Genomic DNA, 18,168 nt, shown 5'->3' on the forward strand with positions numbered 1-18,168 from the left:
ACTTCATTCACAGTAATAGGGTTATCTGGAGGTATTTACTTCAAATTTTGACATAGTCCATGTATGATTTTAGCACTCATAATTTTAGTATATTTGCTGGACAAAGAAAAAAAAAAAAAAAAAAGGGACAAGAGAAGAAGCAACTATATCTAGCTGTTTTGATCACACATCTGCCAAGTAGCTTTGCCTTAAATGATTTTAAAAAAGAGGTGAAAAAATAAGGTGTGATTTTATTGTATGCAAATAACTGTCATTACAAACTACAAGCGACTCTGTTACACTGGTACAACATATTATTGGTACTTCAGCGGTCAGAATGAGAACTATACATAACAAATTGAAAGAATGGGTTCACAGTGGCAAGGAAAAAAGGCGTGTTGGTGGAGAACCACAGCCACCACTGAATCTGGAAAACCAACTGGTTACTCATCAAGACAGACCTCTGGCAGAGCTCAAACGCTGTGCTGCACGTTCTAAACTGGGTTCATGCTGATGTAACCCATGCCACAATTCATTAGAACCACCATTCCACAATCCAAGCTTAGCTATCTGCTTATGCAATGCCTCCAAGTTGACAAGAGGGACAGTTGTTGGTCGCCCGTGAGCACACTGCAAAACAAACTCTCCAGAATTATCAACAATGCAGCTAAGCAATCTCTCTCTCTCAGCTAAGCAAAACAAACTCTCAATTTTTTGTATTGATTGACAAATAGACTAGGATACTGTCAACTCACTTGGAAACACAATGATGTTTGCTTCAGCTCTTCAACAATTAGGGAACACTCTGAAGGTAGCAATGTGTCCCCAAACATTATTGCACCTAAATAGTAAAACCAATAAGCAAAATTAAGAACATAATCCCCAAGAAAGAAGCTTTCACCCTTTTAAGAGCAGGAAATACAACTCCGGTGCAGCTAAAAAGTTGCTAACATGCTGGAAATTTGAGATGTATCAGGAAGCAAGAAAGAAAAACCACGGCAAATGGCAAATGACACTAGTCCATATGAGAATATTTTGTGGACAAGCATCACCTCGCATAAAGCATTAAATAACTTAATTTGTGGATGATTGGTAACTAATGCAACTTTTACACAGACTAGCATTTTTCCTAAAGATTGAGGTTATTATACCTCTACATGCTTTGGAGTTAAGGACCCGATGAACGGATGGCGGTATAGTTGATGATCCATCTGTATCAGCAAGCTGTTGATCACAAATACAAACTGGAGTGAGAAAATCAACAAATATAGTTTGGGAAAATTTTAGATAATGAATGATGAATCAATAAACTCCAGAAAAATCATGGAAATGGAACTGTAAAAACTTCTCTGTATTACCTGTTGAAGAAATTCCAAGAGATCTACATCAGTCAAATTGACTCCTACAATACACGGCACCTGCACATTAAAGTAATTGTGATATTCAATAATGAGACAAAATAGAGATTGTGGATCTCTGAACTATGTCAATAATGTTATACATCTTGAGTAAATATACAACATTGAGGACACTTAAACATTTAAAGCACCTGGTTGGTCAATGTGTATGTCTATGGAAGTAATAACAATAACTTCTCTGGCAATAATATTTTCCTCTATACATGCATATATATGTACGTAGTTGACAGACTAACTAGTAATACAATCAAGAAAAAAAAAAAAAAATTTAAGCTTGTAAAAGAATGGCTGAGAGAGAGAAAGAGAGAGAGGGGCAGGAATGTTCTTCACCGCATTAAGTGTGACAACAGTTGGCTGCCTGTGTAGAAGATTCAGATTCCTGTAAAAACACAAAAGGGTGTACACCAAAAAAATCTCAGAATTTAAAAGATGAATTGTATAACAAGACAAATGCAATATATCATGCATTCTCTAACACCATCCATTTAGCGGGGAAAAAAAAAATCATCCCAGCAAATCCTTAACGAAAGATATGAAGCAGGAAATCCAAAAGGTTCTCCAAAGTCATCAGCACAAACAAAAATTTGACAAACTTGTTCACCAACATTGGTATGGGGTTAATATCTTTGAAGGTCATTCACACAATGATTGACACATAGATCAACAGTACTAATTAAAGATTTTCTAGACACAGAACACAGAAAAATTACTTTTTAAAAGACCTTGAACCCAAAGAACGAATGTTGCAGAGCCAACCCCAATTTTGAATCTGATCAGCATAGTTGTGCAACAACTGATACCCTATTTCAGGCAGAACCTGTTTACAGTTTCGAAAACAATAAAAATCAATAGTGAAGATCTAAAAATTTTCAGATAAATGTTTAACTTGGCACAGCATCTAGGGCTGTAATAGAACCCCGACATATACTGTGAAATGGAAATACCAATTTTTGCTCAGTATCTAGGTAAGTGACTGTCTTCATTTCTCCAGATAGCACCTACGAATTTCACTAGTCTATTAGCCACACTAGATTTGTCATTTTAAAAAGTTTGAACTACAAAAGCATTTTACCTTCTGACGTAGTTCTTCCAAGCGGATCCTTTCATCTGCAGCGTGCTGTAAAAGACAATCACTTGCAAAGTAAGAAATGCAGCCAAATGCTGGAAGCAGACTCCAAAACCCTAAGCCAATAAATATGATTATGTGTGTTGGTATGTACACGAATCAAGCCCACACATGTTTGCATGTAGATGTATATATACTACCAGGCATCTACTGGCTAATGCTGACACGAGAGATTTCCCAGTTACAAGATTCTCATATGAGAAACTGTTAACCATTCCATGTCCTCAATCCACTTCTAAGATTTCCTGTGCTATGTACATCTCAACAATTGGTGTCATTGAACATTCTGTCGAGATAAAATAGGCCTCGACTGAGAATCATGAGAAGCAGTACTAAACTATGTTACACGGACTCGGGTGTAGATATTGGGTGCGGGCACAGGTGCAGGTATATCTAGGGGTCGGATACTTCAAAATTAAAAATTGAAAATACATAAATATGGATCCAAATTTGGATACGAGTACGGGAATACGGTAAATAGTTATTTTTTAAATATATTTATTATATAAAGATGAGTTAAATAGTTATTTTTAAATATATTTATTATTTTTATCTTATGTATTATTTTTATTGATAATATTTTTAATTTATTTATATAATTTATTTTTTTTATTTTTAATTGATATATATATTATAAATAAAAAAAATATAAAAAATAAATAATAACAAAATATGTTAAAATAAATAAAAAATAAAATTTGGATGATTTATTTTATAGATTTTTATAGATTTTTTATTATTATTATATATGATTTAATTAGATTTATTATTATATAACAAATTATATTATTTATTATATGTTAAAAACGGGAGGGGGGAGAGATAGAGAACACAAATCGACGAGAGAGAGAGAGAGAGAGAGAGAGAGAGAGAGAGAGAGAGAGAGAAGAAGAAGAAGAAGAAGAAGAAGACGAGGAGGAGATGATGAAGAAGAGAAGACCGAGAGAGAGAAGAGGAGATCGACATAGATGAAGACAGAGACAAGACGACACAGAGACACAAATCGACATAGATCTTCACCCTGTTGCTACCATTGCTCCACTATAAGTTTCTCTCAACAACCCTTCTTTCTCCTCTCATGTCAGCCATGTCCAAGAAACCCATGCCGAATCTGACACATCTCACACCCACACCCATGTCGTATCGTGTCGACACGGGTACTCTGCCCTAATCCAGCGAGTCCATGTAACAGAGGTACTAAATAGTCCACAATTACAACGTCCATAGCATAATGTTTTAACTTGTGAACTAATGTTCTATTTGGCTCACTAGAATAAGATGGAATGGAATGGAATAATCATTCCTTAGGCTCCCCTATGGAATGATCAGTCCATTACAATGATGAATGATGATTCCATTTGCAATATATTTTTTAGTCAATCAAACATGGGAATGGATATTTTGATGGAATGATAATTCCATTCCATTCTATTCCAGTGAATAGAACACTACCCAAATATATCATTTGGCTACGGTCTTTCAAAAATTTAAAAACATGAGATAGATGGATCTCAAGAAGAAAAAAAGAAAGAAAGAAGAGCAGTGCTTAAACCTGGTCAATAATAGCAAGCACTCCACCACCCATAATTGGAATGAACTTCTTATCCACCTGTTGGAGAACTTTGGCATCCTCCAGACAATTCTTATTGATAGATTCAGGAACTAATGAATCACCAGCCAGATGCAAGATCCCAGAAGAGACATCAAGTATATTACTCTCATTGTGAAGATTATGTAATTTGTCTCCCCTTTGTATAGAAAACAAAATCACTTTGTAACCACTAATTTCATAACTTGACAACCCCAAGTTCTTTTAACAAACTGGTAATCATGATAGAATGTGATTTCAAAAAGAAAAGAAAAAACGCTAAGGTACTCAACTGCAGTCCGTAGACAGCTCTTCTGCCATTTTAGCCCAGAATCTAATGGATCATGAGATTCATTCAATGTGCAGTCTGAAGGTTAAGAGAGCATAAAATCAGAAGTATATCATTTATATGGGTATGATGAAGGTATAAAGTGCTAAGCAACAAAAGTGATAATCAAATAATGGTGAAGAAAAAAAAAACAAAGTTAAATTTATTCTAGGGTTTTTTACTTTTTTAGTCCCTAAAGTATGCAATTTGTCATTTGGTCACAAATGTCTAAAATTTGTCCCTAATGTATAAAAAAGTGTTTCACTTTAGTCCCCCAACCTAACTCTATCTGGAAGTGTTGTTAAAGTCAAGGGTAAATGTGGAAACTCAATTAATAAAAACACATTTTTAGTCCAGTTAATTCTATTTGCACACCCCTCATTTTCTCAGTGCTCACACCATCTTCTAATTTTTTTTATTACAGTTTTGTCCCTCAAACAAATTACTCTTTTGGATAAAAACCTAAACCCTAATTTCTCTATACACACATCTGTAGGGCTCGCAAATGTCGGAAGCAACATCTATATACATGTTGGATGGCAGGAATATTTCCTTCTAAAGATGTTGGTTCTTTTTTTTGTTTTTAGCAGATATGTAATTATGATTTTAACGCTTTACCCCTAGTTCAGACGGAGAGAGACAAAATTATGTTAGGGGACCAAACTGAAACACTTTTTATAAATTGGGTAGTAAATTAACACAATTTAAACATGGGGGTCCAAAATGACACGGATCACTACTTTGGGAGCTAAAAGTGTATTTTTTTTAATTGAGTTTCTGCATTTACCCCTAAATTTAATGAAGTCTACAGACAAAGTTAAGTTGGGGGACCAAAATGAAACACTTTTTATACATTGAGGGCTTAGGCCTCACTTGGAGAGTAACTATTTTGGTCAAAAAGTCACTATAAGTTGTCATATCACTCCCTTTACTTTTCTGCACATCTTTTCGTAACAAGCAAAAAAGTTACTAAAATAGCTTGTTCCCAAACTAGGCCTTAATTGACACAATTTAAAATTTGGGATCACAATGACACATCACATTCTTTGGGGACTAAAAAGGTAACTAATCCTTCATTCTATAATACATTATTCATAAATGCTTCCATATTGTGGGAGAATAGGCAAAATAATATTAACTGTTCAATCTACAATCCTACATAACGCTACATAATCTTAACAGACGGAAATCTACCTAAAAAAATCTGGTACTCACCCATAGATCAATGGGAAGCATAACTTTTGCCTACACATAACAGAATTATTTTCAACTGAATCCATGCCGTAAATGTGGAGGCGCTTTGACTTTTTGCATTTTAAATTTTTGAACGTCAATTATGTCTTGCGATGCTACATAATACTAACATAATCATAATAGATGGACACCTGCCTAACAAACATGGTAGCTTCTCCCATAGATCAATGGGAAACGTAACTTTTGCCAACACATAACAACAGCATTACCTTCAACCAAACCCTTACTGTAAATGTTAAGATCCTCTGATTTTTGCATATCACATTTTTTAATGTCCTTCATGTCATGTGTTTTCTTCTTATCTGGTCTGAAAGCAAAACCTCAATGAAGTTAGCAACTATCAGATTTGATCTAGCATTTTAAGCTTGACATGGAAATACTAAAAGTAATTATACCTGGTGTAGATCAATGGATCTTCCACAGAATTTGGCTCAGAATATAGTTGACATTCACCAGATGATTGTTGAGGATGCTTCAACCCACTCGTTTCTGCACAATACACATAAATCTTAACTGGTCTAGCTTATTTGCACCACCACCAAGTCCTACAAACAGTTTGTATTAAAGCAACACCTTGTGAAGTAGGGGCATTATTGATGGCCTGGGCTTTGAGTTTTTTTGCTTCCATGGCCAAATGTGTATTTAAGGTGAAGAATTTTTTCTTGCCTCTGTAAAAAGGTGGAGTTGAATGGCTTCTTTTTGGCCTTCTCTTACAAACATATCCTTCTTGTTGATATATAACCGGATCCTTTAGGCCTTCATCCACAACATCATAAATTGTTGAAGAAATATGGTGTGACGTTACTGCAGAACAGTTGGCATTATATTTACCATGCGAGTCTAAACATAACCACTCTGTTTCATCAATAAATATATCGGGACATTTTGAAAAGAGAACATCATCTAGATTATGTTGTTGGATAAATCTACAATTATCTTCCTTGGAACGAACACAACTTTCAAAACCTGAGCACATGTTTGCAAAACTTGTTGAGAAGTCTTCTTGGCTTGAGCTTTTTCGCAAAGAATCATCAAAATAAAAACCACGGTCCTTAACAACCCTTTCCGCTAAATAGTCATATCTATTGTCATATTTGATACGCCTCTCAAGTGCATTCTCATCAAAGAAATTATCCACATTCTGAGATTTGGTCCTAAATAATGGATCTGACATTACAGAAGACCATTCAGATTTAAGCGACTGACGACTTGAGAAAAATTTTCCAACACGTGCAATTGAGTCTGGTGGAAGGTCATTCTCTCCAGCTAAACACTCTCCACCTATTGCAGAAGACTCTATTGAATCCCTTGACAAAAAATCCAGACCTGTAAGCACGTCACACTTAGACATGGGTCCGGGGGAAGACCAAGCACTTGCTGCCTCATCCTGCCATAGAGTCCCTGGAAGGAAATCAAACCTCTGGTTATTGTCATCAATTTCTCCAACACAAACCCAATCATTAGGTTCAAGACTCTTTCTTTTGGCTCCAAAACCATTAATCCGAAAGTCAAATCCTTCAGAGCTTGCAGGTGATGCCCCATCAACTGGAAGGCTTCTCCTACAGGAGCAATTATGCAGAAAGGGCTTTAGATCCTCGCTGATCTTGTCCACATCATCACCTATTTCAAAACAATCAGGAGATAATGCACTCCCATTAAATCCATTACTTATGCTGGCATCCACATTGAAATGTGCATCCTCCAATCTAGAACCCAAAATATAGTCTGTGTGCTCACTGGATCTTTTTTCCCCAAAGAACTTATTCCCCAAGAAATGGTCTTCAGAAGAGAAAACATTATGGTCAGTTGCCTGCAGATAGCTAGCACTCTTTTGGTTTACAGTTACTCTGGATGGGGCAAGCAATCCATCACACAACTGGAATGAGTAGTCAGTTTGATACAAAGATCCCAACCTGATCTGGTGTTCTGAAGCATCTTGACAAGAAAATCTATTGTCTTTCCAGTGAAACATATGGTCACTTTCTTCAGTTGGCATCTCCAGCTGGGGGGAGAGAAGGCCAAAAGAAGCACGGTGATTGTACATCCTGCACCTCCTTTTTGCAATTTCATATTTTTCTGGCAAATCTGCCAATGTTTGGCAACAAAAGAAATCTTAGGATACACATGAAGGAAATCGATTGGGTAAATTACACCTTTGCTCCTTGTTTGAGCCAAATTTCAGTTTAGTCCCTATAGCTTCAATTTCATCAATTTAAACCTCATACTTTCAATTCCGTACCAATGTGGTCAGCTGTCATTAACATTTTGGATGGAAAACATGTGCGAAACTAGAGGGACAACAGTAGAATTCAAAAGAACTATAGGGACCACAGGTGTAACCTATTCATTTTTCTTTTTGTGCAGGAATTGCTAAAATTTCCACATGTTGCCTTTTTCCGTCCAAAATGCTAACCACAATGGACAGAGGAACCACATTGAAACGTAATTGAAAGTATGAGGTTTAAATTGATGAAATTGAAACTACAGGGACCGAAGTGAAAACTTCACTGGACCTAAAGGGACCAACAGTATAATTTACCCAAACAGATTTTTTGCCAGTTCACAAGCAAGCTATATAAACATCATTCATGAAATTTTGTTACTCTGGAAATGTGTTCTCTCTTCTCCAAATAGTTTTGAGGAATGTAACTATTGAAACAACTAGATCAGGGTATTCAAACTCTATATACAGAATTATCAGAAGCAAGACATTCAATAATAAAATATAGATCCTACCTTTTTCTGGTGATGAAACATCATTACCTTCCCTCCAGGTATTGTCTTCTTCTGGCATAACAGTACCACGGCTGGAGGAATTTCCTTGAAACATATCAAAAGTCAAGACAAGTTTAAGAAATGAATTAACAAAAATAATGTTAACAGACAGCAAAAAGATTATTCACAAATTTAGCAGTTTACCGTGAGAAAATTTTTCAGTCCACAAGTGTGTGATGGCCTTTTCAATAAAATTAATAATGGGAGACCAATCCTGAGAGAGAGAGAGAGAGAGAGAGGATCAAGGGAACAATTGGATTCCTAAATTACTTCACAACAGAGTGATAACCAAACAAATTAAATTAGTAAGACTAAAGCCCTGAAGGAAATACTAGCACACTGTAAGTGAGAAGAATGAGGTAGAAAAGCCATCTACAGCATTTAGGCAAATGAATCACACACATGGAGGAAGAAACAACACCAATCATCCAAAATTGACAGAAGGAAGGAAAATATATGTATATATACTGCTATATCAAGTGTAATGCACAAATGAAATTTTTTCAACAGAAGCATCAATCCCCAAACAATCCCTGTTTCAACAGAATTCAACAGAAGCATGCGATCAACAGAGATCGATGTGAAATCGATCCCTCACTTTGAAAGTGATCGATCCCTTATTAGTTGTGATCGATTGCCACCCTAGTTTTCACAAATCCTTCGTAAATTGGTTTTGGAAGCTGAGTTTCAATATAAACACCTCTATAACTTGGTTTTCTATATCCCAACCATTGTTTTTTCACAGTCAAAATTCTGTAAACTCTAGAAAAATTCTGAGCAAATATTTTGATCATTGTGAGAGAATTTTCTCGAGATAGTTTTCCAAAAACCTTACATATCTTTGCATTGTTGTGTTCTGCACACAGGGTTGATTGGGTAATTGGATCCGTTCAAGAATAGAGATCGAGGCTGTTGCTTCGTAGTGTCCAGAAGATCAAAAAGGCTGACTAAGTCAAGCTATGCTCGTGGAGAAACTACAAGTCATCAGAGTTGTAGATAAACCTAGGTATACGGTTGTAAGTTTTCTCGACTGTGTCCTGTATTCCATCATCGTTTGGTGGATTTTTGTTGGGTGTTGTGGCCATGGTTTTTCCCTTTTGGGCTTTCCACGTAAAATCTGTGTTATCGTGTGATTGCTATTTACTGTGGTAAATTTTGATTAAAAGGCTAAAATAGGGCTAATAAACATAATTCACCACCCCCCCAACCCCTTTTCCGTTTCTAGGCACATTTTACTGAAGTCTCCAATATTTCAACTTTTTGAGAAATGACAAAAATCACTTTTCCACTCAAAACAATCTAATTGACAAGGGGCAAACAAACTTCATAAGCCAGGAAAATTCTCAATCAATTAGCTAATTATATATATCACAGTTCATGATCAAACAAGAAGAAATGTTACCTTGAATTCAACAGAAGTCTTTGATGGTTCAAATGTTATATCATACCAAGATCTTGGGCAACTTAAATTCAAAATGTATGTTTCATATGTTTGAGACCTACTTCGCTTCCCATTTTGTAACTTCATGTTAGCCTCCTGCAGATCCGAAGAGTTGAACCTAGTGACCAACTCATTCAGCAGTTTATGAATTGGGCCCTTGCAGATATAAAGAGAGTTGATGTCTACATAAGTGAAGGTCAAGAAAATCAAAATTCTCAATTATCTCAAGTGCCGATCTTTTTGTTTTATCAGTATCTTAATTGCTAATCTATCTAGTGCAATATAACCTTTGCACACTAACAAGATAATCAACTTCACGGATACAGACAAATTGACAGGCCTGCAAGAAAAAGGACCCTCAATTAGCACTATTGACAGTGGGGAATCAGTAAAGCATATCAAAACAGTTAAATAGTTATATCATCAAACGAAGTATACCTTCACAAATGAAGTATCACGAGGACTAGACATATATCCAGAAAGCTTTAATACACCATCAGAGACATTTAATTCATGTAGAGAGCTGAAAATCTCAATTCCAAAACCACTCGTCAACAGTGACAAAGGAGATGAGGAAGGAGTCGTGCAGAACAACTCATCCTCACTGCATGCAGGTAAAACAAAATGTAAGCAAACACATATATGACCCTCCAAGTGCTATATTGACAAATGTAGAGCAGGAACACCTCTCAATATCAACAACTTCGAAGAATACTTTTGGATGAACAATGGCAATTCTAAGAACACATTTTTTGACTGAGTGCAAGACCTTCTTCGGGCTTCCAATTTCATTATGCAAATCACAACCAAATCAAGTTAGTGCACATCATCACGAGTAAAATGATCATATCAGCTAAGGTAGTTGGCTATCATTAATAAATTTAAACCCAAAGCAAAATATGTGCAAAGTAAGAGGAAAATAAATCCCGAACAATGACTGCAAGGACCCAAGACTATTCTTAGAAAACAAATCAAAGCTTATCTGCATCATAATCAACAGGAAAAAGGGAAGGCAAATTTATTCACCATATAAAGCAGTTACAAGCCTACAATTCACATACACTCTAGCATTCCTAAAAGCCAATATCATTTGAAAGAAAGATATAAGAAAACTGGGACAAATACTCAGAGTAGTTCATACAAGAAGCACAAAGTGACCCAACTTTACAATTTTAATGGACAAATCCAACAGTACTTTGGTAATTCTTGCCCATTGATATGATTTTTGTGTTGTTTGACTTCCTCAAAATAAGCTACAAAAATGGATTCACGCTGCAAACATTGATGCTTTGATGATCAGTTTAAACAAACTTGTAAGGCATTGACACAAAGTGTGTTTATAAATTCCATCTCTCCTTTTCACTAGACAATCTACCAAAGTAACCTTTTATAAAGGACAATTTCTCAATGTAATGTGAAGAGAACAATGTTATGGCAGATTAAAACAAAAATAGTTATTTATATAAAATTTGGAAACAATAATGTGATGAAAAGCAGTCATGCGACACTAGAAAGATGCTAATTAGATGTTATTAAGAGGAGGCTTCTAAGTGGAATTTCTGGAAGGCTGATCCAATCCTGAATTTGTTCATTTTCAACACTGAGCTAATTAAGCCAGAAACTCCCTGTTCCAAAAAATTCAAAACAAAGAAAAGGAACGGTGATTAAAAGCGGCTTATCATTTTGTTTTCAGGTGAAGTTCCAGTGTTGTTCTTGTAATGCTAAAGAAGCAATCTTTACTTGTGCACACATAAGGCCAGCTCCAATCTATTTGATTACCTTCTACCAAACAGAATAATGCTCTCCACCATAATATACTTGTGCAGGTTCTTGTTACTTACAAATCCAATTTTTGTTTTATTTAAACTTGTTATCAAACATTTAACAGTGTCAAGAAAGAGAAGAAAACAACAGGCAAAAAAAGCACAAACAGATCTTCCAAATGGGAGAAATAATAGTGACTTGCTTGCCAATAGTGACTACACAACAATTTTTACCTGTTGTGCCTACATCTTGCCTACCATCATCAATTCCAAGATACAAACATTTGCATCCCTGGAAAGAATGATGGGAAGTCAACCACCAGGATACTTGGAAAAATGGCAGTAAAGACGATCAAAATTGACAAATGAAAAATTAAATTCGAAACATTGAAGAACAATCCATGCCTTCATGACTTTACGATATCCATTTGGCCTCCCATGAGCTTTTGTAATGACTTCTAACAATGAAACATCAGAAATGGAGCTCAATGCTTCTCCTCGATAGCCAAAGCTTCCACTAATAGCATTAGTATTAGCTAGCTGATCAACTTTTGACGTTGCTGGTCTCATAGTAAACACACAAATCATTAGATAACATGGTCAATAAATAAACTGTATTTGTAGTTATCCCCACATGATAGCAATGGTTGAACAGTCCAACTAAGCACCTACATTCCAAAAACTAAGAAGTAGGCTATCAGTCATCAATACTTTCAAAAGTAAAATAATGCCACACTTTCCAATGTATAAGATTTCCCTGTGCTTATTCAATGTTCTATAATAGCATATTCAACAGAAGAAATGCTATGGGTCGTGCAATAGATATACTCTTTCTTTTCACCAACACATGGGATTGACCAGTTTTCTTAAAAGAAGAGAGAATTTTATTCCAACTGGCATTCATATACGAGACAGCCATATATAGGCAGCTAAGAAGCACAGATACTCCAAGATTGGTGCTGTGTTCATATGTGCCACGACGGGGATGTGTGTCCTTGTGTCCGACGCACCACGTGGCATGTCAATTTTTTTTTTATTATTTTTTTTGTAGGGCATGTGGGGATTCTTCATGAACACACGTGTCCTGTGTTTGGACATGTCTCAAGACACCTTTGTAGATTTATTTATTTTTTTATAATTTTAGAAAGATGATTTGGGGTCAAAGTAAAATAATGGAAAATAAAAATATAAAAAATAAAAATACACCCAAATATATATCGATGCTTCTCGTATCTATACATTCTAAATTTATATTCATATATATAATAAATAAATAAACAAAAAATTGCCATATCCCCTCCATGTCCATATCCAACAAGCAAACACACACACACACACACACACACACACACACACACACAACCAAAAAAAAAACACACTCGTTGGCTTATTAGTTGATTTTCACACGCATTCCATCTAGAAAAAATAAATAAACAAGGACAACAAAAGAGTATGTGAAACTCAAAATTTAAGGTAAGTGTCCCTATTGGAATGAGCACTATTAGGTGTTCCATGATGACTTAAAACAGGTTTTTGCTAAAAATCCCAATTCATATTGAGAATTTTTACATCTGAAATTGTGAGATTGGTTCCCTCTAAGATTTATGACACGTCCTATGAAAAACAAAGTATAAATTCTTATCCCTCACTATTATTTCCTATGTTCCATGGACTATTCTAAATGTGCAAAATACCAATGCCGGACACTCAACACATGGATAAGGGTATGGAACAAAGGTCAGACATGTATAGTTGGGCATGCATCCAACAAGCTTGTATGGATCTGCTTGTTTGCCTCGTGTCAAGAATCTCAGCAGCCAAAATAAAAGTTTTTCAGAAGAAGAAAGATATTCAGTTACCATATCTTTCTCCCAACAATACCAACCCATCCCAAGTAATACCACATCCTGCAAGTAAACAGACAGAAAAGGCAAAAAATAAACTAGAGAGCTCAGTGTGCAATGTGAGTTAACTATTGAGAAGGGGGAAAATACAACTAACCATTGTCCACTACTTTAATGTAGTGGGTCCCAACACCAACTGCAACAGATACCTGAAAGAACAAATCAGTCCTCAGTGGAAAAAAAAAAAAAAAAAACCAAATGTAAAAATCATGCATAGAACAACTATATAATGGTAAAACTTACGTAGTGGTTTAGCAACGGTCTAATTTCAACTAAAGGGATACACAATTCTTGTTAGGGGTGTGCATGGGTTGATTTGGTCCGAGTTAGTGCCAAATCCAAAACTGAACCAACCTATTCAATTATCATTTTTAGGACCCAAAACCAAACCGAAACCTTTGTTATCAAAATATGACCATTCACAATTCAATTCATGTGACTCTTGAAACTATCAGGCCCAACAAATGGCAACCTCATTTTCCTCTTTTTTTTTCTTTTTCTTTTTCTTTTTCTTTTTTTTTTTTTTTTTTTGTAAATATGTCATAATACAACTTCTCAAAGTGTTTAGTACAAAAATAATCAATATCTAATCATGATTTGTTGTTATTTTAGTGATCACGGGGTTTAATAGGATCCAATGTGAAAAATGTCAAAATACATCTAGATGATTAAGGCTAAAGTAACTTGCACCCATGAATTATCTATTGCTAATTTGGTAAAATAAACATGGTTTAATATGGTATGAGACAAGCCAATTGGACACAACGATTCCACAACTTTGTCTTTTTTTTTAACTTTCTTTTAACAATAAGTATAAACAATTTTAAAATGTTTTAGGTTTTAAAATAAAAGGTTTCAACTTATTTTTTCTTCTTATTCTATGCTATTTAGGGTTTTTAGGTCCATTTTTGAATATCAAAGGATAATATATTATGATTTTTAAATACTTTTATGGTTGATGGGATTTGTACTTATATCGCTTACAATTAGACAATGTAATCACGTCCTTATATAAGAACTATTGTATAACATATACCAAAATCAATTTATTTTATGTTTGGATAATGGACAAAAAACAGGGTGCCCCCTCCAAGTTTAATTTGTGACACAACCCTCCTAGGTTCAATACCATATTGAAAAAATGAATGGTTGATAGAATAGTTAAAAAGACAAAAATAACCCTCTTATTTCTTCTCTTTTGCTTATATCCTCTCTTTATCTTTCTTTGCCTCATCTCACCACCATCACCATCCATTGGCATCACTAACACCCTCCACAACCACCAAAATCACAATTACCATCCACCACTACCAATCGCCTCCACCCAAAACCACTATCACCACTCATCACCACCACCCAAAATCACCACAACCACATAGGCTACCTCATTCCCCCTTCCCCATTCTCCTAACCCCCATTCTCCCTCCTCCACCTTACCTTATCCTTTGATTCTTCTTACAACGACTTCATCATCTATCATTCTAGCATCAAAGGTGTCCCATCGTCATCTACTAGTGAACCTTTGACATTGCCACTAACAACATTGACAGCAGCTCTATACCCTAGCCAACTCAGTTTGTAGTTTACACCCATCACCACCACCACCACCACATCGCTTGACCTCTTCCCTTTCCACACACCCCCAATCTCCCTGCTCCCCACCAAAATAAGTTGGTTGCCCCTTCCCCTTTTCCCAACCTTTGATCTACCTCCTTCCTATTCCCAACCAATCAATTGCCTCCTTTCCCAACTTCTCCACCTGTTCTCCCTCTTTACAACCCCAACCAGTTGGCTTCCCCCTCACCCACCACTGTCCTCCCTCCTCCCACCCCAACTTAGTCAGTTACCATTCCTCCACCATTGTCCTCCTTCCTCGCATGACAACATAGTCAACTATCCTCTCCCCCACCATCATCATCCTTCTGCACTAGGGCCAATCAGCTAGCCATGTCCCCTACCACCCTCCTCCCTAAGCCAACCTAATCCACTGCATGCTTCATCTCTATCCACCACCTTCTTTCCTCATCCTACCATAAACCAATTATTGCCCCCTTACTCCCTCCTACACCTTAAGCTAGTCATTAACCCCATCCCCTCCCCCCCACCCCAAGCCAATCATTGCCCTATTCCCCCCAACTATGTTCTCCCTCCTCACCCCTAGCCAATATGCAGCTTTGAACCCTTCAGAATGGCAGAATTGAAGCTTAAAGAATGGCATGTTTAAGGTTAAACAAAGGAATAATTGGGGGAAAGAAGGCATAAATATCATTTCAAAATTTGAATAATTCAATTTAAAATTAAAACAATATTTGACACGTCACGCCTTGGTACTGTTAATTTAGATGGAAATAGTCATTTTTTTCATTTTGATATTGACCTAGGGGGAATTAATATCACAAATTAAAACTTCAAGGGGCGCTATGTTTTTTGGCATAACCACATGAGAGTGAAATGTAATTACCCCTTTTTTCATCTATACAATTGTTTAATTACACCAAACAACAAATGGATGTCAAAAAACAAATGGAACTTAATTAAACCAAACCAAGAAACCTTGGTGTCGTTCGGGTTAACCCACAATTCAAGCTATAAGTAAATATTTTATAAGGCTTGATAGATGTCCATTGTAATTTGTAAATTCTATTTTTACAATAATTCTCTTATATGTGATGATAACATTTTTTACTAATAACTTGAAAATATCACATGTACTTTGTACATCATACAAGTCTTTTAACAAAATACATAGAGGGGCGGATCTTGGTTTTGTTCAGGTTACTCAAGGAATGAACCCAGAACCAAGCCGAGCCTCTCCCATGATCAAATGAACCCAACACAACCCCATGGTTGGAACCAGACATTGGGTTGGTTAGGTTCACAGGTCACATGGTTCTTTTATATAGCCTACATCCTTTGATTACATCGGTTGTCCTTATTTATAACAGTATAAAACCAGACCCTTTGAAAAAAGAAATTCTATTGAAAGGGTTTCAAAGTGAATACTTCAATAGACATTAAAGCAACACATGGCATCAAAAGTACTAAAAAGTACGAAGTGGAAATTATTTCGGTTTCACATTGATCCATGTTCCAAAGAGGTACCCCACTCCTATCTTTCCTTAATAAGTATAACTCTCCTGAATTCAACCTATTAGCTCTAAGGATGGGCAATCCTAGCACAGGGTAAAAACCAGCTTGATCACTACACAGGTTAACATAAACTGCTTATTCTAGGCATATTTTGTCATCAAAGAGTCTACCAATTGTCCAGGTAGGTGTTGAATATTTTGCCATTAATAAAATAAACGTCCGCCGCAGAAATCTTATTCCTCTAAAAGGGATAAAAGATCAAGACGTTTGAGTTATCAAACAAAATTGTAGCTAAATCATTATTTACATATGCACACAGATATAATCTATCTTCTTCTGCTATCTATATCTATCTATCTATCTTCTATCTTCTATCTTCTATGTCTATCTACCTACATCTATCTATACTATCATAAGGGGAAGGCGTGAGTTGGTATTGATGTCTCATTTTTTGGGTTTTCCCAAAATATCCCTACAGCAGTTACATGGCCATTTATACCCTAAATTCAGTTTTTTTTTTTTTTTTTTTTTGGAACTTCTGATTTTTCCAAATTCATTTCAGTTTTCAGATTTTAAATTCATACATTTTACAATCTTATAAAAATACATTTCAAAATTTTACCTTGGTTGCACGAGCATCAAGACTGTTGAAAATCAGCTCTTCCACGACTCTGGTCAAGTTGAACAAGACAATGCCAGAACGAACCGAGCTGCGAACAGCCTCAGGCAAATGCTTGATGTCCCTCATACTGACCCCAAATCATAATAATTCTTCAATCATTTCATATCTGAACTACAAAACCCATAATTCATACATTTACAGGCAAACCCCACAAACAAAAACTACCTGCAATTACAGACCCAAAACGAAAATTTGAAATTCGTAATAGCTAGTTGCTAACCTGAAGACGACGATAATTTTCGCCTAGGGTTAGGGTTTTGATCGATCTTCGAAGACAAAACAGAGAGGAATGAGAGGTTCGATTTTGGTGGGCATGGATTTCGAAACCTGAAGAAAAAAGGCGGTTTAGAGCTCGCGGGATTGTGTGCGCCGGACTGTTCTAAGTTGCGCTTACAGTGTAGTGTAACTTGCGGGGAAACATTAAAGATACTCGCGGGGTACTGTTTGTGTGGGTGACCGATGATTACGTCACCGAGTTAAAAGTTGAAGTCACACGTGGATTCTGATTGGTCAGCAAGTACCAACTCCGGTTAGTAGCTCGAAAAATGGGTTGCTAATGCCCTGAATCCAAAATGACATTCATATTGCTTGGTTACCACTTTTTAAAAATATATTTTAGAAAATTTTATTTTATTATTTTTTGTATTTTTTTATTTTTACTGAATTTTTTTAATATTTTCAGCAATTTTTTTAATTTTTAGACATACTTAACATAAATATACTTAAAAAGTAAAAAAAATTGAAAAAAACCTTTTAAAATTCACTAAATACCAAAAATATAAAAATAAATACGAGAATTCAGTACATTTTTTATATTTTT

General features: G+C 35.7%; 1 protein-coding gene across 1 annotated transcript; it reads right to left on the bottom strand.

Moving 5' to 3' along the window:
- Positions 1-210: 210 nt before the first annotated feature.
- Positions 211-17,806, bottom strand: LOC145789083 (DNA mismatch repair protein MLH3-like). Its single transcript, XM_082923930.1, has 26 exons — positions 17,569-17,806; positions 17,289-17,459; positions 13,674-13,725; positions 13,532-13,579; positions 12,078-12,232; positions 11,907-11,964; positions 10,797-10,846; positions 10,596-10,720; positions 10,348-10,513; positions 10,234-10,249; positions 9,871-10,091; positions 8,613-8,682; positions 8,430-8,513; positions 6,267-7,778; positions 6,089-6,182; positions 5,903-6,000; positions 4,390-4,478; positions 4,076-4,333; positions 2,470-2,514; positions 2,342-2,395; positions 2,108-2,214; positions 1,728-1,776; positions 1,338-1,397; positions 1,131-1,203; positions 735-820; positions 211-609 (listed from the first exon to the last, which is right to left on the bottom strand). The coding sequence occupies exons 2-26, from the start codon at positions 17,412-17,414 to the stop codon at positions 430-432; spliced, it is 3,876 nt and encodes a 1,291-aa protein (XP_082780056.1). The 5' UTR covers positions 17,415-17,459; positions 17,569-17,806; the 3' UTR covers positions 211-429.
- Between the last annotated feature and the right edge of the window lie 362 nt (positions 17,807-18,168).

The sequence above is a fragment of the Camellia sinensis genome, chromosome 4 (assembly GCF_055761805.1).
Source record: "Camellia sinensis isolate YWXY chromosome 4, ASM5576180v1, whole genome shotgun sequence".
In the NCBI taxonomy this organism is placed as follows: Eukaryota; Viridiplantae; Streptophyta; class Magnoliopsida; order Ericales; family Theaceae; genus Camellia; species Camellia sinensis.